We start from the raw sequence: 22,863 nt of genomic DNA, 5'->3' as shown, positions 1-22,863 counted from the left end.
ATGGCAGGACACTGGAGGACGCTGGGGACGCCAATGGGACCAGTAAAGGCTTTATTTTTTATTTTTTTAGCTCGGGGTCACACTTGGGGTTACCGCTTTCAACGGGGTATTTTTACCCCGAGTGACACTCAGGCTTACCGCTCGGGAGGTTAAAGGCTTTGTCCATGTATTACCCAAATGTAACCCCAAACTTACATGTATCTCTTTGTTCTTTCTTCTATCTGGTTCCTATAGGCAAGGGGTGTCAAACTCAAATACACAGAGGGCTAAAATTAAAAAAAAAGACCAAGTCAGGGCCAAACTAAAAATGTATTTAAAAAATTGTGAAAGTTTACTACTTCATCCATAACTAACAAAAACAAACCTCTCTGCACACACTTTAGGGTTGAAAAGACTAATTTCTATCTTTGTGTGTGTTATTCATCCTCTCACATCACAAGTTTGTCTGACACTAAATATTACACTATGCAGTCTCTAATGGATTGAAACAAACACAATGCCCCTGGTAGTCAGGCACCATGTGATCATTGCCTAGGCTTTGTGTCACATGATAGGTGTACAGGAATAATGTCTATGTATTGCATGTATTGAAAATGATGATGTGAGGTGGTAACGTGGGCAGGCGGGCGGGCTAGATGTAGTTCAATTTCGGAATTCCTTGGGGGGCCAAAAAAAAAAGGACCTTGAGGGCCAGAGTTCGACACCCCTGCTATAGTGAGATACAACTTTTTAATAGTGTGACATAATCACCAGACTTTTTGCAAAATTTTTAAAGTGGCTGCTCGTAGGTCAGCTCCTACTGACAGGCCCAGAACTACATCACCCCAGAGATACATACCTACATCTGTTTCAGCGAGCTCTTAGGGTTCAAAGCATTATTCAATAATTATTATTGCTGGGAAAAAAAAGTCAATGCATGCACATTGATAGGGATAGGGAAGGTTGGGGGGATGCAGTTTTTTGTAGTCTTACCGGTATGTGCTGACAATGCTGGTGCAGCAGGAGCAGAATTGTTATCTCAGGAAGTTAGGAGGTCACTGGATTGCTAAAAGATCAATTGGTATTTTTATTTATATGTTTATTTTTCCTAATTAGTCTGGACTTACACTTCAAAGTCTTTCTAAAATATACAGCACAATGTATGGCGGCATTAGACCCTTAACAATCAATAAGGAAGCAGGACAAACACGTTTCCTGAAAATCCAGTCTTTGTGGCCCCCATCCACCGGTCTTCACCTAGGTGTCTTTCCAGCCCAGCTGCTTGTGCACATATTTACATTGGTGAGATTAGCTCTCCCGGATTGTATCCCCGCCCAGCGGCACCGTTCCCTTATTTATACCTTTCAGTGCTTGTGACAGCCATCCACTGCACACTGTCACACTGAGAACAGGCAGTATGTCCGGAACCGCAGTCAAACTACTCAAAGACAGGGCTACAGCCGATGGGGTCGGCACCCCCAAGAACCCGGTGAAATACCTGAACCAGGACTTTGAGGAGCTGCGGGCACAATGCCTGGCATCCAAGACTCTTTTTAAAGATGAACAGTTCCCTGCCTGCCCCTCCGCTCTGGGGTATAAGGATCTAGGGCCAAACTCCCCAAAAACAAGAGGGATTGTGTGGAAAAGGCCGACGGTAAGATGGCGATTGTTTTTTTGGAAATTTTCAGGTAGAATTGATATAATGTTATCATGACGAGTTGAAATTTGGAAATCAAATTTTGTAAGTGTAATGCATTACTAAATTTTGGGGTCTGCTACATATGTTGTGCAACGCATACCTGTATAGAAAAAAATTATTTATGAGTTAAAGAATATTATTAATATTTTCTCTACTTTGGTCCGGTACAGCTGAAAGTGTTTTGTCATCTTTTGTAACTGTTTCCCGTGACACTGTACACACAGACCCATTCTGTTCTATAGAGGAGAAAGTGGCACCCCACTGTGCTCTCCCACATTGATGATATACATAGTGGTAGTTCCCGAGTGGTCATTCATCGACATGCCAGTTTGGATCTATGAATGACATCGGGGGACCAATCCACACAGGTTTTCCCCGAGATGAGTATGACGAGTGAAGACGAGGCATCTGAAGACGAGTGTTGCACTTTAGCTCTTTCCCAATGAAATTCTGCGTATGTGTGGAATAACGTTCAACGCCAACCCACTCATTGCATCATATTTACCCCAAGTGACCAAAAAAAGAAAGCCTGCGATGACCAGGGTGGGGGTAGTTTTGCTCATCCATTCAGCAATCTCAGCACAAACTCAGGGCCACTTCAGACCGGCACCAAACACGGATCAGCCAATCTCAATCAGGGTTCCTCCATAGGCTGTTGGGTGTTCCTTGAGCTGTTGTTGACCTTCCATCTGATGGTGCCGGAATGGTTCTGGGTCTAACGCCACTTGGCAGAGCCAGCACCATGACACCAATTATCTTGCTTTTTTTAAGGGTGGCCAGGACGCCATTTTTGTTACTAAAGAGCATTACTTTCTAGAAAAAATATATGTTGAAAATGTTAAGTTTTGGGTGTTTGCCCATTATGTGTGTTAGTATTACTTCCCAATTCATTTTTTTAGCAAGTGCTTATTGAGATCTGAAAATTATTTCAAGGAAAAGCTCCTGGAAAAAACCTGGCCCATACCCAATGGTATTGTCGGCAAAGTGAAAGTACAGTGTTGTCAAAGTTTCTCTTTTTTAGATATAACTATAGACCTGTATTGTAAGGATTCAGATTATGTAATAAGCATTTAAGCCAAAAATAGGAGAGAGGAAAATGCGTAACTCTTATTACTTTGTGAGTATATTGTTTGCCTACCCCAGGAGTAATATATCAAAAAAGAAAAAAGACTGGGGTTTTCAGTGTCTTAACTTCAAAATATATTTAGTATGAATGCTTACACACCATATAAGTGATGCAATACAATACTTACAATGAAAACAATGTAGGGTTGGCTCTCCTATGCGAAAAAACAAAGGAGAATGCCAGGTAAACGAAACAAAAGCCACCGGACTAATTCTTATTAGTAGGAATGGTAATTGTCTAAATTCCGACGCGTTTCGCCATCGTGATTTGTTAGTGATTATGTAGAGACTGTATAATAAAGCAAAGTTGAACGTTTAAGCAAACGCATAAAATGTACAAGATTATAAAAAACATAATATTATAATATTAATACAGTTGATGACTTATTCACAATTACCAATGCCTAAAGAATATAATGAATATTGGTGATGATAGATTATAATATTAACTTAAAAAGCACAAAAAAAAAAATAATCATACGATACTTACAAGTGATAACTAAAAACTTTTAAGCATTTAAGCCATGCAGAGCAAAGGAGAGGATACTAAATGGTTAAATGTTACAGCGGCCCTGCCACCAATATACTTCTTGCTCTTGGGTGACAACGCTTAATAGTCACACACTGTATCTAGTTGTCACCGTAGCACAGAAGGTGTGTTAGGGCTTTGGATCATCCACCCCTTCCTAATTTCCATTACGTGTTCTATAGACCACAGAAGTCAACTGGAAAGTTCAGCATTGTCAGTTCTGCTTTTCAGAAAAGCTCTCAAATACATTTATTATTGAACAGATTTAAATATAAACATTTTAAAGGCATATATAGGAGACTAAAACACAGCAAATAATAGCAAAAACAAAGTTAATTGTTAAGGTTTACATAAATTTTAATGTCAAAAGCAAAAAAAATCAAAAACATTAGCGATTATTAAAATTCATCTTTCCTAAATTAGGAAAACCTAGACCCAAATCCTTTTTGTTGGCTGTATTTGTAATATTACATGTCAATATGAGTCTACAAATGGGAGGCTAATCAGACCGAGTGCTTGCTGAGTGTTTAGAAGGTGCGGCTGGTAGTGCAAGATTTCCATTGACAAGGATTAGATAACAAATACTCATGGCTGCCCACATACTTTACTGCAGCCATTCCCAGACTTATTACCTCAGAGGAAGACCTAAAATACATTTCAGATCTCAGATCATCATTCTCTGATATATTACCAGTTATGGTATATTATTGGCATTACCCACCTGCTGTATGTAGAAAGAGTGGCCTTCTAACATTGGTGGGTAGTTGGTGCATTGCCCCTAAATTGATAGTCAATAGATAGAATGAACCAATTAAAATGGTGGTCAATGGGAAAAGAACCTGTGGCACTGCTGGTCAATGGGATGAATTCCTCCTTACATTGGGGATCAGTGGGAAGAATTCCTCTTTACATTGAGGATCAGTGGGAAGAATGCCTCCTTACATTGGGGATCAGTGGGAAGAATTCCTCCTTACATTGGGGATCAGTGGGAAGAAAGCCTCCTTACATTGAGGATCAGTGGGAAGAATTCCTCCTTACATTGGGGATTAGTGGGATAAATGTCTCCTTAAATTTGGGATCAGTGGGAAGAATGCCTCCTTACATTGGTGATGAATGGAAACTAATAGCGGAGAAACACTCTCTTATATTGGTGGTGCCCACTTACATTGGTGGTCAAAATACCCCCCTTCATTAGTTGTCAGTGGGAAGATTGCCTCTGACATTGGAGGCCTTGGGGAAAAATGTCTTATATAATATTGTTCAAGGTGAAATGCCTCCATTTATTGGGTTCTGTTGTGGAAGTGTCCTATTACCCCGGGGGCTATTAAACCAATAGTCAGTAGTAAAGTGCCATTCCTCATTGTTGATCACCTGGGAAGTGTCGTCTTGCATTTGTAGCCAGCGAGGAAATGCCCTCTTATATTGGTGGTCAAGTTAGAAGAGTGGAACCAATAATTGGTCAATGGGAAGAATGCCCCTCTACATTGTTGGTTAGTGGAACTAATGTCCCCTTTATGTTGGTAGTCAATGAAGAAGGCCTTATAGACAGATGAAAAAAATCATCAGTATTAGTAATTATTTATAGGTAGTGGCTATGACTGGAGAAACCCTAGAATTCTATGGGCCTGTAGTTGACTATCCTTGTCTTATGGAATGAGGAACAACCAATGTCTCGGCCTTCAATTCTGGAAGTACTATGGGATGATGTAGTGAGGACCAGTAAACAGTGCTAACAGTTCCTGGGACTATATTCAGTCACTGGTTTGGGAGTGAACTACCAGTTGGCTGGAAAATCCTTATCCAGGAATAAATTCTTCCCTAATTCACCATAATTTAGAGGGGCAGATAGATAGAGACAGCAATGCTGCACTGACTGATATCCAGCTTTACAGAGCGTGTCACCATCAATCTTTATATTTATTGCATGCCAGCTATTTGTTTGATCTTGTTGTCTGATAGCATGGTGTACAGGAATGGTGAGCAGGGGAGCACAGGTGCCCCTCTGTAGACTATACCATACCAATAAAATGTAACATGATGTAAATCGCTGCCATAAAACAACTATACATAGAAACAGCTAGACATTGGATGCCCATTTTAGACGATGCTTGTTAAACTTCATAAATAGATTCAGTACAGAGATGAAAATCCTTCCATGTTTAAAGTTCTGTTAAAGGTATAGACCAGTCAGAAAAATAAACCTTGTGACGTACACGGGACTCCTGGAAGACATACACTGGGGCTTTCGTTTTTCATTTTAGCATTTCTGTAGTCAACCAGTCCACTTTCCCCATTTTTGTTGGCGATCTGAGAACCCGAGTTGGTAATGAAGGACAGATCTTCCCAGACTGCAAACTGTTTGCTGTCTGTTATAGAAAACCCAATGTAAAAAGTGAATATACTCTAGTGGACAGGTGCACAGGAGATAGGGGGCTTTTTGGCAAGAAATGGTAAAATTTTACTAAGATTATTATTTATTAGACAGACATTCCACACAAAAATTAGCTGAATTAGACATAGACATAGCAAAGTATACATAATGGTTTAAAATGATGATCATTTAGGATTGTCTCTTTTTCTAACGCGTTTCGCCATGTGGCTTCCTCGGGGGAGTGTACAGACCATAACTGATAGCATGACTTAGTGATGGGCTTAAATTGATGTAAATATAATCCCACAATGGGAAATCACTATTTAGGAATTTGAAGTTTCAAAGTAGAAAACTTTGGCTTTGGACCTAGGATACTTCAAACAGTTCGTCCAGGATTCTAGTAATAAATGATCAGGTGAATGTAGTGATTCCTGATATAGAACAGTAAAGCCATGCAGGGAAATGGACAGCAGGGGTTCTGGCTTCTATATTCAGCCAACAGGGCTTGGCAATTATATACTGTAACTGGAGAAATTTGGGTTGCTCTTTTTACGATTGCACTGGCAGGTAAATGATTTACCGTATATATCAATCACTTAGTTGCCACCATGCACCCAGCAATTGGCTCTGTTTTTTTTTCCAAACTGATGCCATCATCCCTTACTACCTATTGCATGCAATTTTCCTGCAATGCTATTTCATGTAGCATTATATTATGCATGCACTTTCTGCTATTCACCATTATACTGCACATGTGCTCATTGTAACACACTTCATTGTTAAAGGATGGATGGGCAGAAAATTACCTTGCAACTTCTTTATGTCATCTGTACCTTAGCTCATAGAGCTGCTTTACATAAAGATTCAATCCTTGTGGAGAAGAAAGCACATGGGGCTACAATGGGGTCCCAGAGCATCCCCATAAGTGAACGTAGCCACTGTAGAACCATATCTTGCAAGCAAATACCATTGATGGTTACAACCAGTTGATACTATGTGTGTCTGCATGATTGCACTGCATAATAACACTTTATGGATTTTCTTTTCATTTCTGCTTCCAGTGGCCATGGGATTTGGACAATTAGAGAGAGTGATTCTCCCTAAGGAGGACATCTGATTTTAACCCACCACCACCTTAGTTATAATTTCATTTGTGTGTCTCAAATTCCATACCATGTGTGCAAGAACAGGTGCCGATGTCATATATATTGCATGTAGGGGAACATATAAAACTATTTGTGAATCTGGTATGTGTAACATTGTTGCAATTACAGCATTCATGCAACACGATCCATCTAACTACACCACTATTAGTAGACACATTGTGGTTTACAAATCACTTTCATCTTATATGGCTCCCTGTGGGCTAATTAAATGTTATTGCTCTAATTGTGTCTAATCAGGAATAATCTCTGACTGTTTAAAAAAATTACAAAGAATTAGTTTAAGTGCAATTGTACATAAGCAGTTTTAGAGTTCTTCCCCAGCTAAAAGCTTTTATTTTGTTTTTCCAAGTTACATTTCTGGACGGATACACTTTATAGGGATTTTGGTGATAATATATCCCCCACCTTGATATTGCAATATTACCCAGCTGCTGCAAATATTATAAAGCCAATACCAGTGACACCCTTTTGTAAAATATTCAAATAAACGGGAAGTCCGGCCATGAGAGAACAATAGATTTGTTATAGCATTTTGATATGGACCTGAGACTCAATCTATAAGGAAGGGGTGGAGGTAATTCAACCCATCAATGCCGATTCATCTTTATACTGAGAATGTTATTTATTTTATTTTATAATTATTTATTGACAAGGAAATAGCAATGGTGACTACATACAGGGAGATTTTTACAGTTACAGTAAGAAAATGTATAGAACAAAACCTTGTTTTTGTTAAGTTTTTTTTAAAAAGTGCTCCACTTTTTAGAATTATTATATTTGTAAAACAAAATCTTCTCTGAATTGTCAAAAATTGCAAAATAAAAAAAACATAAAATGGAGTATAAATATTATTTTCTATGATCCTATGTCCTGATTGGATATAGAGGTCACAATTGCAGACATCATTCTCCAGGGGTGCTGAGTTAAATGAATGCACGTGATTCACCTGCTATTTCTATTGCAGAGACTTGTTGGGGGGTCAGGACCATTTTAATTGCAGTCTTGTCCTTGGGCCTTGGATAATAGGCTGCATGCAATGTTGGCAGGTTGTTAAGGTTGGCTCAGCTACAATGGCTGTTAAAAAAGAAAACTTTGAGCCAACACTGCAGTACAGACAAAGGAAGCTCCATAAACAGGCTATAAGGATGAACAAGATGAAAATGAATAGGAACAAATTATTTTTTTTTAATTAAATTATTATTATTATTTAATTATTTTTTAAAAATTATATTAACTATTTTATTTAACTCATCTGTAGGAAAACAGCTAAAACATAAATGAACAACACATGGCTGAGCTGTTATATATCAAAGGATTTGTAATTCTGCATGGATACCTGAGCTCTGGAACCCCAACTCCCAGAAAGCTTTTCTCCTTTCATTTGTTTCCTCCTGCTGTGTCACCCACTCTCCTCTTGCTCATGGGGCATTGGCTCTCCTCCCTGGGCCACCCGGGTACTGATCCTACCTACTCACATGCACTGGGGTTAGGGCTTAATCAGGGGACTACTGCGATTAGAAGTCATTTGTCTGCCTACTATGCCAATCAGTCACCCCTCTCCCTGTGGCACTTAGAATTGCTGGAAAAGCAACAAGGAAAGAAGCAAAAAAAAGCCCCTAACAAATGTTAGCCCCCCTAGACTACCCTGCCCCTGTTATGCCCTTGGGACCACATGGATAACTTCATTACCTTGATTTGCCATGGCAGGGCGGAGAGGTATGGTGAGACACAAAGTGCAGTAACCTTCAGTTTGCCTGCACTGGCAGAGCACTGATTCATTTTAAAGTACAAAAATAATATTCCTATTTATTATTATTGATCTTATGAATAATAACACATCAGACGTATATAAATAATAATCACATCAGACATTTCCCTGAGACGTGTTGCAGTAGAACATTCAGGAACACATCCCGGTTAGTCACAAACCAAACACGGCGGAGTGAGGTGGAGATTCTCCTCTTGTTTAATAAAGGTGTATATTTAGAATATAGTTCAGATTATCAGCATTCCAGCCGATCGCTGTCAGCTGCAGGCTGAGCTACGTGAACACAGAAAGGGCCGAGTGTAACTAGAGGGGCAATTAGTCAGCTGGATGGGGCAGAACTGCATTGGAGGCATTCCACCTACTCATAGAACTTCACCGTCCATCAGACTGTAGTGGGGTCACACTGTGGGTGTAAAAGAAATGCCACAAGTATATGGAAAGGAGACAAATGCCCCTTTGGGCCACTGAAACATATGCTACCAATGCACATATTGCCATGATGCAGAGATCTAAATGGGCCCTTATATTGTAAAGGGTTAACAGGCTTGGCTTACTTTCACAATGGTAATAACAGGCGCCCTTTCACAGAGCCCATAGGATCAATGTTTATCATGTGGAAGACGTCATTGTTTTGTCCTATAGAAAATTAAACAAATTGATGTTTTGCAAGGAAAATCTCAGTCACCTGTCCGCTGTTTGCTTTGTGCTGGGTGGTTGCACAGTATGTCGTATTACATGTGATTCCTGTCCCAGTTATCTGTCTGTATCCAGGTGAATCTACTGTGAATAGATACACAATGGGCCGGATTTATCACAGCTCCCCAAGACTGGAGAAGATAGACTGTCATGGGAGAACCTGGGTAATCCAGCAAACCTTGTGTGGATCGGGTCCAGGATTGGAATTGTTTGCCAAAAAATAGCGAATTATTTCCAGGTTTGCTGGATCACCCAGTGTCACCCATGATAGTCAATCTTCTCCAGTCTTGGAGAGCTTTAATAAATCAGACACATGGTATCGATCCATGATTTAGGGCGAATATCCTTCTTCATAGCTCCCTACTGCCCCAGATTTGGAGGCACTGTCTTTCCTCATACCTCCTGGTTGTTCTTGATTTAAAAGGACTGCCCCATGTCATACCTCCCAACTGTCCTTAAATTGGGGGTTTCCCCTTCATATCTGATATTTGCCCCTGACTTGAAGCAACTCTCCCTCTATATACCTCCCAATGTTCCGTGATTTGAACGGACCGTTCCTCTTTTTACCTCCCGTGCCCGTGATTTGGCAAGTCTTCCCAACTTTATACCTCCCAACTTTCCCTGATTTGGATCAGCTACCCTTTCTTCTACCTGGAAGTTGTCCTGATTTGATAGGACTGTGGCTATCCCTGTTTAAAATCTCCATTTCCTGACACAGGTGACTGCTGGCTCCTGGCGGCCATCGCCTCCCTCACCTTGGATCAGGACATTTTGGCCAGAGTTGTCCCAGAAAATCAAAGCTTCCAGAAGGACTATGCTGGAATCTTCCACTTCCAGGTGAGCAGATGATATTCTAACATTGATCTGTATGTGATAAAACTAATAATTCCAAAATTGCAATTGTTGGCACCCATCTGGAAATGCCAGTTCCTTAGTTGTCATACTGACCCCCTGTCTCCGATGACTAATTGATGCAAATATGCAAATAAGGAGCTCTAACTTAACTCAGATGTCACTTGCTGCATGCTTATTGATGAATCAAAGGTACTGGGGCCAGAAGTGGTCAAGCAAGAATCATCGTCCTAAGGGTGGCATTGCACAGGTTACCGAGCAAACAGTAAGACCCGCGTTGGTGTACTGCTGTGCCATTTATTCCTAATGACACCCCAACGCACCTGCAGTGCAAATACAATTGTATGCAAATAAAAAAAAGTGCATCAGGGCTGCCTGACCCCATAACATGGCAGCACATGGTACAACACACATCTATCATACCCACATTAATAATTAAATAAAAAGCATGTATCCTGTGTGACCCCTTCCCTATCCTGACACCCCTCCACAGATGTACCAAGATCCCATTGCCAGTGGTTCTCCTGTTTATTTAAATAAACCTCACATTATAGAACAATAGACTTCTATGGGTCTGGCTCCGTCTGCTTCAGCACTTGGTCTATAAAAGTCTATAGGAGCATATAAACAAAGAAGGGAACCAGCGGCCATCGGATCAATATATCAATATATATATCATATATATTTATATATCTATGGAGGGGTTAGCTCAGGTCAGGGAAGGGGACATGCAGGATTACTACACTTCATTTGAAGCATAAAACAAAATTATTCCCTTTAGGTAATCCATAGTCCTTGCAGAGATTTAACAAATTTTGCAGCAGATTCCTTCCTTGTTCTGATCTAAAAAAAGAGCTGCTTGTTTCTTGTCCTATTCAGACTGATGGGAATGTCTGATTATTCACCCGAGAAATTACCCGAGACCCTTTTCCCCCATAGCATGCTGTAACAATGTATCTCTGCTCTTCTTCAACTTATTTTAGTAATTAAACCTCAATGCCGAAAATGTTTTATTTTTTATAGTTCTGGCAATATGGTGAGTGGGTGGATGTGGTGGTGGACGATCGCCTGCCTACAAAGGATGGACGCTTGGTATTTGTACACTCAGCAGAGGGGAATGAATTTTGGGGATCATTGCTGGAAAAGGCCTATGCCAAGTAAGTTCAATCAGCACCAATTTGAGGAACATGGTTCAGAGTTTTCCAGGTCAGTGACTTCAAGAGCTAGAGGGTTACCATGACAGGGAGGCAAAAATGGGAGGTTTGGTGTGTCTCCCGTAACAGGTTTCCCTTTAAATAGCATCACATGATTTTCTCTTTCATTTGGTGGCCTGTAGGTGTCGCTGTTTCAGGTATTGATTGCCATAGACCAGGGATGTTTTGCTCCCACCCCCGAGGAGCAGCATCCACCCTTCTTTTAGCATTTCTCCCAAAAACAGAAGTAGATTTAGTAAGGTTTGCAAACTCAGGTAATGATTCAACTTCTACAAACGTCCAGGCCTGTATGCAGGGACCGGGCACCTGGGGCCTTTCCCCTTCATATCTGATATTTGCCCCTGACTTGAAGCAACTCTCCCTCTATATACCTCCCAATGTTCCGTGATTTGAACGGACCGTTCCTCTTTTTACCTCCCGTGCCCGTGATTTGGCAAGTCTTCCCAACTTTATACCTCCCAACTTTCCCTGATTTGGATCAGCTACCCTTTCTTCTACCTGGAAGTTGTCCTGATTTGATAGGACTGTGGCTATCCCTGTTTAAAATCTCCATTTCCTGACACAGGTGACTGCTGGCTCCTGGCGGCCATCGCCTCCCTCACCTTGGATCAGGACATTTTGGCCAGAGTTGTCCCAGAAAATCAAAGCTTCCAGAAGGACTATGCTGGAATCTTCCACTTCCAGGTGAGCAGATGATATTCTAACATTGATCTGTATGTGATAAAACTAATAATTCCAAAATTGCAATTGTTGGCACCCATCTGGAAATGCCAGTTCCTTAGTTGTCATACTGACCCCCTGTCTCCGATGACTAATTGATGCAAATATGCAAATACGGAGCTCTAACTTAACTCAGATGTCACTTGCTGCATGCTTATTGATGAATCAAAGGTACTGGGGCCAGAAGTGGTCAAGCAAGAATCATCGTCCTAAGGGTGGCATTGCACAGGTTACCGAGCAAACAGTAAGACCCGCGTTGGTGTACTGCTGTGCCATTTATTCCTAATGACACCCCAACGCACCTGCAGTGCAAATACAATTGTATGCAAATAAAAAAAAGTGCATCAGGGCTGCCTGACCCCATAACATGGCAGCACATGGTACAACACACATCTATCATACCCACATTAATAATTAAATAAAAAGCATGTATCCTGTGTGACCCCTTCCCTATCCTGACACCCCTCCACAGATGTACCAAGATCCCATTGCCAGTGGTTCTCCTGTTTATTTAAATAAACCTCACATTATAGAACAATAGACTTCTATGGGTCTGGCTCCGTCTGCTTCAGCACTTGGTCTATAAAAGTCTATAGGAGCATATAAACAAAGAAGGGAACCAGCGGCCATCGGATCAATATATCAATATATATATCATATATATTTATATATCTATGGAGGGGTTAGCTCAGGTCAGGGAAGGGGACATGCAGGATTACTACACTTCATTTGAAGCATAAAACAAAATTATTCCCTTTAGGTAATCCATAGTCCTTGCAGAGATTTAACAAATTTTGCAGCAGATTCCTTCCTTGTTCTGATCTAAAAAAAGAGCTGCTTGTTTCTTGTCCTATTCAGACTGATGGGAATGTCTGATTATTCACCCGAGAAATTACCCGAGACCCTTTTCCCCCATAGCATGCTGTAACAATGTATCTCTGCTCTTCTTCAACTTATTTTAGTAATTAAACCTCAATGCCGAAAATGTTTTATTTTTTACAGTTCTGGCAATATGGTGAGTGGGTGGATGTGGTGGTGGACGATCGCCTGCCTACAAAGGATGGACGCTTGGTATTTGTACACTCAGCAGAGGGGAATGAATTTTGGGGATCGTTGCTGGAAAAGGCCTATGCCAAGTAAGTTCAATCAGCACCAATTTGAGGAACATGGTTCAGAGTTTTCCAGGTCAGTGACTTCAAGAGCTAGAGGGTTACCATGACAGGGAGGCAAAAATGGGAGGTTTGGTGTGTCTCCCGTAACAGGTTTCCCTTTAAATAGCATCACATGATTTTCTCTTTCATTTGGTGGCCTGTAGGTGTCGCTGTTTCAGGTATTGATTGCCATAGACCAGGGATGTTTTGCTCCCACCCCCGAGGAGCAGCATCCACCCTTCTTTTAGCATTTCTCCCAAAAACAGAAGTAGATTTAGTAAGGTTTGCAAACTCAGGTAATGATTCAACTTCTACAAACGTCCAGGCCTGTATGCAGGGACCGGGCACCTGGGGCCAAGCAGTGTAAATAAAAAGGGAGGGCCCACCAGAATGTATAGCTTACCTGCCATATTTGTAAGGCAGAGGGAGTCGGGAGCCTACCGGAAGGCCTAAAGCCTGTCCTTTGATCCCCTTTAATTACATTTTGGGGACCTACTATTCAGGGTATTTTATTCTTGTCCTCCAGTGGGCAAGTCTGACCCTGCCTGTATGTGGCCCTTCAGGACTGAAATTAAACATCGCTGCCTTAGAAGTGGCTGTGTTCCATTCACAGAATCCTTTCTTATTGACTGACAGGCTGAATGGATCCTATGAAGCTCTGACAGGCGGAACAACCATTGAAGGCTTCGAGGACTTTACAGGCGGAATATCGGAGGTGTACGACCTGAAGAAACCACCGAATGATCTCTATGAGATTATCCAGAAGGCTCTGAAGGCCGAGTCGCTGCTTGGCTGCTCCATTGACGTGAGTTCTGACATCTAAAATTTTCATTCATAGGTCAAAGGGTGGAAAGAAAAAAATGCTCTGGTTCGATTTCCATTCGATCAGCCATTCCCAACCGGGGTTTAGTAGAACTCCAAGGTTCCTCCAAAGGTTACTAAGGGCTCTGTGGCTGATTGGCCTCAAATTCAATAATGTTTGCATAATTCTGGGGTCAACTACACTTGGTAGTACCAGCTGCATGATGGTGTCTATAAAGGTGTACTTCCAGCCACCACTGTAAGGGGGCATGCTTTCCATTGGGAAGAAATTTTCATGGCTTTTTTCCCCAATGACCCCCAATAAACTGATTGTAGCAGGGGTTCCCCAGCACCTGAACCATATATTAAAGGTGCCCTGGGGGGTAAAAATGTTGGAAAAAGGCTGCAATACAGTTTCTCAATTCTGACACACAGGTTATAAAACCAATTAAAGCTTTATTCCAATTCACATAATAAAATGTGCAATACAATATTAATAAAACTGAATAGAAGTACAGAACTAATGTAAATCTCCTTATGGAACACTCTTCACATTGAGGTAATCCACAGCCTCTACGCGTTTCGCGGAAACTGAGTCCGCTTCTTTAGGAAAATTAGATCTACAATTATAACAGCATTTAAATGTTACAATTTGACCATTGGTTTAATACAAATTATGCATACACATTCTCTAATTATTACAAAGAGGTTATTCTTCTATCAGCTACATGGAAGGTTAATTAAAGAGGGAATGAAATGGATGGGGAAGCTGGACCAGCACAGACAGTAATTTGAAACTCCCAGAATAAGGAAGGAATTTGAAGAATTTTAAAGAAACATCAAAGCAACATTGCAAGTAATTATGTTAATGGAATTGGATAATATTCTCTTTTGTTTAGCTGTTTTTTTATTCTTCTTACAGATTACAAATGCTTATGACACAGAAGCCATCACAAGCCGGAAGTTGGTGAAGGGACATGCATATTCAGTGACCGGAGCAGAAGAGGTATGGAAGACTCACATTTATCATTTTTTGATCTAGAAATATAAAATGTTTCTGGCACTATAAATAGATAATGCTGTGTGCATTTGTAAAGTGATTGCTTTACCAATTCAGGACAAACTGATTACCAGGTTAGCTTATCCTTCCAAATCTTCCTTGTGTTCCCTTCCTGTTTGCATGCAGGTGACCTAAATAAAGCTGAAGTTTATTCTCTATATATTTTGCCTTCTCTGGTTCCCCCACCCTCATTGACATGATGATTTAAATTAAATGAAACATTTCCATGTTTATTACATACCATATTGTAGAGCAAGTCATGATCTTCGGGCTGATGGTGGTTGGAGAATTTGCATGAAACCAATAGGTAAATAGCATCAAGAATAAATGAGAAGAGGAAAGGCAACAAACATTTTTTACTGAAAAAACAAATTGTTTTCAGTTGGATATCCTGTGCTATACAAAATTCACCAATGCTTGCAATATACAGATACAAATATGTTCAAAGTGTCTCACTCCCCAACGCGTTTCCCGCTTGGCTTCCTCAGGGGATTGTGTGGAGACTGACATTGTTCATAGATGTATGCATGAGAGTGACGGTGAGAAATAAAGTTGATAGTTATGCGTGTTGCCAATCAAGAAGAAAAGCGATTTAGTAATTCCACATCTTATGTCAAGCAAATGGAATAGCATTTGGGTGTCCTTGGACCCCCCATGCCTAATAATTGACTGTTTAAAGTGCATCATAGGAAGAAGAAGGAAAGGTCCCCTATACAGAGCTGTGATTTGGTGAATAGTATGGTTCGGAAGTGCATGGAATTTGGGCTATGCATTAAACCTTTAATTTTTTGAGCAGGATAAAGGATTTAACAATTGATTTTAAAAGGGGTTACACAATGGGCTCTATTTATAAAGCAGGGGATCTGGATTTCCCCATCAGGTGAAATATCAGGTGGAGAATTGTTCCAGGTCCATGCATTTCAATAGCAGTAATTGATTCTCCACCAGAAATTATTTCTGGGAATGTCAGATTCACTGCTTATAAACAAAACTCAATATGGTTCGTAATTTATTAGATTAGCATGTAGCAATGAATTAATTTCATTCCTGTACATACCCCTACATGGTTTTTGATATTTCTCTATATGAGATATAAGTTTATTGATCACTATTAACAAACTTTTATACATTTTATATGTTATTGATTGTTTAGTTTTTTTTTGCAATAAAAAAAATGCCATCAGTTGTGTTTGACATGTTAGCCAAGACATAAAGTTTAACAAGCCTGATGAGATTATTTGACTACGCATATGATACTTTGGTAGGGACATTAGATTGTGAGCCCCTTTGAGGGACAGTTAGTTATATGACTATGGACTTTGTACAGCGCTGCGTAATATGTAGGTGCTATATATATATATATACTGGCTAATAGTAATAATTTGGGATAGGGGCTCCTAACTTTAAATCCTATGATTTGGCGTCAATGATTTGGCACTCAACTTGGACTTGAAGGGTGACGACTTAGTCCAACCTCTGCCAATGACATAAGAGGACAAAAGGACCCTACCCAGAAGAGCTTACAATCTAAGAACTTACAATGTTCCCTGGATCCCTGACTCTGCTGTCTTTATCCTAAATCCTAGGTGTTCTGTAGGGTTGAAGTCAGGGTTCAGTATAGACCACTTGAGTTTCCTCACACCTTCATATCTTTATGGAGTTGGCTTTGTATACAGGGGCACAGTCATGATTACAAAGTTGGAAGACCACTCTGTTTGTGATTAACTCACAGTGAGGATTTTATACAGTAACTGACACCACGCTGCCTAATATTATGTTGAGACAAACATCTGTCCTAACTGTATTTATATAAATATTGTTCCTGTTCCGACTTACATACAAATTCATCTTAAGAACAAACCTACAGTCCCTATCTCGTATGTAACCCGGGGACTACCTATATATTGTATAAAATGAAGGAACTGAACTGTTCTTGTTTGGGTTTCAGGTTGTCTACAAGGGGCATCAGGTCCAGCTGATCAGAATAAGGAACCCCTGGGGTGAGGTGGAATGGAACGGCCCCTGGAGTGATGAGTAAGCATTGAATTTATTTCTTTTGAAGTAAACAATTAGTACAATTTGCTACAGTTTGTTCAGTATAAATGTAAAGCCAATACTTTCAAAAGTTTGGATAGAGTCTGGAAAGATCAAGTAGGTTTGAACTCCAGGTTAAGGTCAGATTCAGGAAAGCAATGGTTTTTAGCATTAAAATACCAATTAAACAAAATATATATATAAATGCCTGTACAATGTTTTACATTGAACCTGTATACATAATATACCTGTTTTTCCATCTCTTCAATGATAGAGCTCCAGAATGGAATTATATTGATCCTAAAGTGAAGGCTGCCCTGGACAAACAGTCAGACGATGGAGAATTCTGGTGAGTACCCTGTTTTTAATTAATTTTTTACATCTGACGTATAGACTTATACGACTTCTTCTTCTTCAACCAATAAATGCGCTTGTTTTTTTATTCAGATGCACTCTTAGATTGTAAGCTCTTCGGGCAGGCTCCTCTCCACCTCCTGTATCACTGTCTGTATCTGTTTGTCATTTGCAACCCCTATTTAATGTACAGTGCTGCATGATATGTTGGCGCTATATAAATACTTTGTAATAAGAACAATAAAAATAGTAATAATTTGAATCCCTGTGCAGTGCTCTTATCAATGCATATTAAATCTAGAACTCTGCCATCTAGTCGCCATTTATCAGAAAGGCACAGTGATCATTCTATATGCGCTTCGTGCATCCAAAAAACAAAAAAAAAAGCCGTATGTCAGCCACAATGATGAGTGAATATTTTTTTAATACACCCCTTGCTTGACAATAAAAAGCTACTGATGAATTCAGGGTATTTTGCTACATAATTACTATGACTAAACCCAGCCCCATGTGCTTGTTCCTTCTGCATGTTGCAGGAACCCCAAGCAGAGTTTTCTTTTCTATGAGGAATCAGATTTAAAATTCTTAGTTTTCTTCAGTTTGACAACTTTATTTCTGTTGGTTTCTATGCAAGGGAATAAAATCAATGCATAACACAGAAGGTTTCCTAACAGAGAAATAAAACTGAAAGGGTAAGAATCTAAACCCAATCGCATGGCTTAGATATGATGGCTGCATTATTGTTTTTCAGGTGAAGAACATTTCAGGTAATACTGAATAGTCTTGGCAGAAATATAATGTCCTTATCACATCCCGTGAGCTGAACTGTAGGCATAAAACAATGTTATCTTCCTTCTGTAAATCACTAAAATCCCCACATTCCATTTACTGAACCTGAACAAAGAGCATAGGAGAACATAGGAGACAACCTTGTCTCTCTCAATAGATGCAGTGAAGTAGGTGTGACCATTCTAGGACAGGAAATATGTTATTTGCAGGATGTAAATGAGAAAAATGACCTGAAAACAGAAAACTGATGCAGCCACCATGTCTAAAGTATGAAATTCTGCTCTATTTAAGGCATCACAGTTGAAGGCCTGCAGAAAGAGTCACAAGGCATGGGGGAAAATTTACTTTTTGTATTATAATCGGTTGAACTTATACATAATTTTATTTTGATGTATGTACAGGATGGCATTTTCAGATTTTATTAAAGAATATTCCCGTCTGGAGATCTGTAACCTGAGCCCGGATACGCTGACCAGTAATGAGCAACACAAATGGAATATTACTTTGTTTAATGGGAGCTGGGTTCGAGGGTCAACAGCAGGAGGATGCCAGAATTACCCAGGTGAAAGATGATCTGATACTAATTGAGACAATGGAGCTGTAGGCTCCTCGTGGGTGGGGCAATATTACCCATGCTGCCATATTATGTTCCTATTTTGATAATATTCAACTCAAGCTGTGTATCAAAACTTATTTTAGTAACATTTATGAATGATATCCTAAATGCTATCCTAAAAGGTAATGAAAATACATGCAATGCATTGTCATATCCTAGATATCCACTCCTAGAATGCTGGAGGTTATAGCATATTGATGGAAAATAAAGTCAATGTTTTAACTAAGGAAAGAAAAACTTACAGAAAATTGATAGTAGAAACTTAGCTAGGCTATGAGTGTTTTTTAACAAATAGTTAACATGTTTTAAAACAAGCCTCAATAACCTTTGTAGCTGCGGGCACAGTGGAGTAATGCATCAAAAGTTTATAGTAGAGGCACTGAAGCCACATAAGCCATTCTCTCTGTAGCTCTACCAATCACATCCATCCTCTAAGATCACCTGACCCATCTTAAGTGTAGAAGGCTGTTAGGTCTTTGCTGTGGGGTGGAACAAGGGGAGCTGAGCTGCTGGGTCACTGCTGGGGGTGAATAGCAGGAGATGAGCTACTACTACTGGTGTGAGTGAGGAGGAGGGTGAGCTGAGCTGCTGGAGCACCGCAGGGAGGAGGAGAGGGTAGGAGAGCTATTAAATCACTGCTGGAAGGGGTAACAGAGTGATCTGCACTTCTCCATCACTGCTAGGATGGAAGAAAAGGCAACAGAGAACTTTGCTCTGTCCAATGACTTATTTCTACCTACATCATTTCTATTGTACACAGCAACATTCTGGACAAATCCCCAGTTTCGGATAAAATTACAAGAACCAGATCACGATCACGATGGATCCTCTAAAGATCCCTGCTGTACCATTATTGTGGGCCTAATGCAGAAGAATAGGAGACGCCAGAAAAAAATAGGCGAGGATCTGCTGAGCATCGGCTATACGATATACAAGGTTAGTGATCACTTTGTTCTTTAGTAGGGCGGCCTTTGTAAAAATAATTTATAGGATCCGGGGTCCTTTAATATTGGGATTCTGTCTGTTTACTTATGATATCAACATTCATTCTTTATTGATTATTACTGTTTTTTTTTCTTGCAGGTTCCAAAAGAGGTACATGGAGTTTGATGTCTTTCCAACTTCCACCACCATACATTGAATTCACATGGCAAAAGAAATTAGTGTTGCTGGGGTTTATATTCAAATTTAAGCAGTTTTCTTTAGAATATTCTATCATTCTATTATTTGAAATATTGAAAACACGAAGCTTGATCCCCTACCATCAGGCATATATGCCCCTACACATTGGAGATCAGGGAAGTATGCCCCATTATTAGTGATCAGGAATAAATGCCCCACACATTGGAGATCAGGGAATACTGCCCCGTTTATTGGTGATCAAGTAAGAATGGTCTGTACCTCGGAGATCAGGGAAGAATGCCCCTTACAATATGGATCAAGGACGAATGTCCCATTTACTGGTTATAAAGAGCAAATGCCCCTTATATTGGGGATTGTGCTTCCTACATTGGTGGTCAAGGAAGAATTCCCTATTTTTTGGTGATAAAGAATAAATGCCCTTTATATTGGAGAATAGGGATAAATGCCCCATTTATTGGTGTTTAAGGAATATTGCCCACTTCATTGTTCATCGGGTAATAATGGTCAGTACATTGGAGATCATGGAAGAATGCCTCCTCCTTATATAGGGGTTTGTGCTTCCTAGATTGGTGGTCAAGGAAGAATGCCCCCACACATGGGGATCAGGGAAGAATAATCCACCTACTATCCTGATGGTCAAGGAAGAATGCCTTGTTTATTGGTGATCAGGGAAATTGCCCCTTACATTGGGGATCAGAGAATCGTGTTCCCTACATTGGTGGTCAAGAAAGAATACCCCACATAATGGGGATCAGAGAAGAATACCCTTTACATTGGAGATCAGGGAAGAATATACCGGTTACGAGTAATCAGTAATTGCCTCCTACACTGGCGATCAAGAAAGAATGTCCTGTTTATTGGTAATCAGGGAAGAATGTCCCTTGCATTTGGGAAGAATACCCCATTTACTGAAGATCAGGGGTAAATGACTGGTGATCAACGACTAATGCAAATAAAAACAATGATTTGGCTAAAGGGAAAAGCACCCTGCTCATTGGTGATCAGGGAAGAATAGCACAAACATAATAATTACGGAAGAATGCCCCACTTATTGGTGATCAGGGATAAATGCCCTACACCCAACACCCAAATGCCCTGTACTTAATACCCCTACATCAGAGCAGAAAGCTTTACTTACTTCGGAGGGATCCTATGGTGGATCCACAGATAGTTTGAGCCTTACTTTATTTTCGGCCAAGAAGGTGACCCAGTTGTTAGTGTTTGGGAGCAGCAGATCACTGCGGCCTGATTCACCCATAATGTTTTTACTGATGATGATAATTGATTTTATTGGCATAAAAAGTAATGGGAAGTCCAACATATTATGGTTGGCATTGGAACAGGTGATTTTTTTCATGGTGACACCACTTTCTATAACAATTATTGGAGAGGAGTTTTTGGACACCATTGAGAGATTCCTTTCCACTTCCTGTTTTGTCCCCTGGGCAGGATATGAAAGTAAATCTCCCCAATGAGACCCCCCAAAAAAACTAGATAGGGATTTTAGGCTTCCACTTAGTGAGACTTTCATCTTGTTGTCCTTATTTTAGGCCAAGGACCAAACAGACATTCACTTCGGCAAGGACTTTTTCCAGAGGAATCCCTCCGCTGCTCGTTCGGACACTTACATCAACATGCGGGAAGTCTCTAAGCGTATGAAGTTACCCGTCGGGGATTATCTCATTGTCCCTTCCACTTTCGAGCCTTTTAAACCCGGAGATTTCTGCCTGCGTGTCTTCTCTGAAAAAGCCGCCAAATCCTTGTGAGTTTCAGTAATATTTAAAAAAAAGTTGACACAAAACTATTATATTTCCTCTTTACTTTTAACCTTTTCTTCTTTGTGTTTTGTCCTTCCCAGGGAAGTTGGAGATGTGGTGAAGGGAAATCCTTATGAGGTAAATGCTGATTAAACCCAAAATATTTTGTGGTATATAACACAATGTCCTTCTATTGGCTGAGCCGTTATCATTCACCCTTAGCTATGCAGAATTAGAAATGTGCAGGGGATTAAATGCATGGGTACAGGATGAGAAGAACCATTGGGTTTTTTGCAGGGTTGGATTTAGACAAAGTGGGGCCCCCATATGGACAGCACTCCAGCTAATTGCACTTATACCATTCTGCAAAATGGAGAAGAATAGGGGCCCTGGGCAATTGCTTGTATTGCCCTACCCTAAAACCATGCAAAGCAGAGAGTTACCCTTCTGGTTTAAAATAAAAAGCTATTTACAAGAACAGCGATTGTAGGTGCTGCTATATATAAGTCACCAAGGCAGGCTATTCGTGTAAAACAAATACTTCCAGTGCCATGGAACACAGCTCTTATCCTGACAAGTTATCATCTTGGTAATTGACACTTCCTAGAGTGTCAATTACTCGGGTTCACCCACAGCGCCTCCCTCTGGCCTACTTTATTACTGCAACCTCCCTAGTGTATGCCCACCATAAGTGTACCAAATGTTGCAGGGAATATTGTGTCATTCTGCACAGAGAATTATGGACATGTTGGGTAACATGGCGGGGGCTATTTGAGGTGCTGGTTGTGCTGATAGTGTTGTCCAGTTGGCTGCATTTTATAATATTTCAAACTACAGTCTGGAGGCAAAAAAAGATAAAGGATGACATCACATGATTGTTTCCTTTTTTCACATATTAGTTTAATTTTAAGTAATAATTAACCCAAAAGCTTTTGATTAAAAAAAAGAAAATGGATTTAGTAATATCAGAAACAACCAAAAGGCTACGTCTTTAGTCAAACTGCAATGAATTTGCAAGAGGGGTTATGTTGGTATAATG

General features: G+C 40.2%; 1 protein-coding gene across 1 annotated transcript in view; it reads left to right on the top strand.

The window, feature by feature from the left end:
- Positions 1-1,381: 1,381 nt before the first annotated feature.
- CAPN8 (calpain 8) overlaps positions 1,382-22,863 on the top strand; it is a gene marked incomplete in the record, with an annotated part of 29,130 nt that continues 7,648 nt past the window's right edge. Inside the window, 12 exon segments of the mRNA XM_072410298.1 lie at positions 1,382-1,633; positions 9,280-9,358; positions 10,052-10,170; positions 11,209-11,342; positions 13,907-14,075; positions 14,994-15,077; positions 17,080-17,165; positions 17,440-17,514; positions 18,710-18,870; positions 19,685-19,860; positions 20,008-20,019; positions 21,618-21,829. Of these exon segments, the coding sequence (XP_072266399.1) occupies positions 1,397-1,633; positions 9,280-9,358; positions 10,052-10,170; positions 11,209-11,342; positions 13,907-14,075; positions 14,994-15,077; positions 17,080-17,165; positions 17,440-17,514; positions 18,710-18,870; positions 19,685-19,860; positions 20,008-20,019; positions 21,618-21,829 (1,544 nt within the window).

The sequence above is a fragment of the Pyxicephalus adspersus genome, chromosome 4, assembly GCF_032062135.1.
Source record: "Pyxicephalus adspersus chromosome 4, UCB_Pads_2.0, whole genome shotgun sequence".
In the NCBI taxonomy this organism is placed as follows: domain Eukaryota; kingdom Metazoa; phylum Chordata; class Amphibia; order Anura; family Pyxicephalidae; genus Pyxicephalus; species Pyxicephalus adspersus.
The sequence above is the reverse complement of the archived record's forward strand: the minus strand, read 5'-3'. Positions and strand labels throughout refer to the sequence as shown.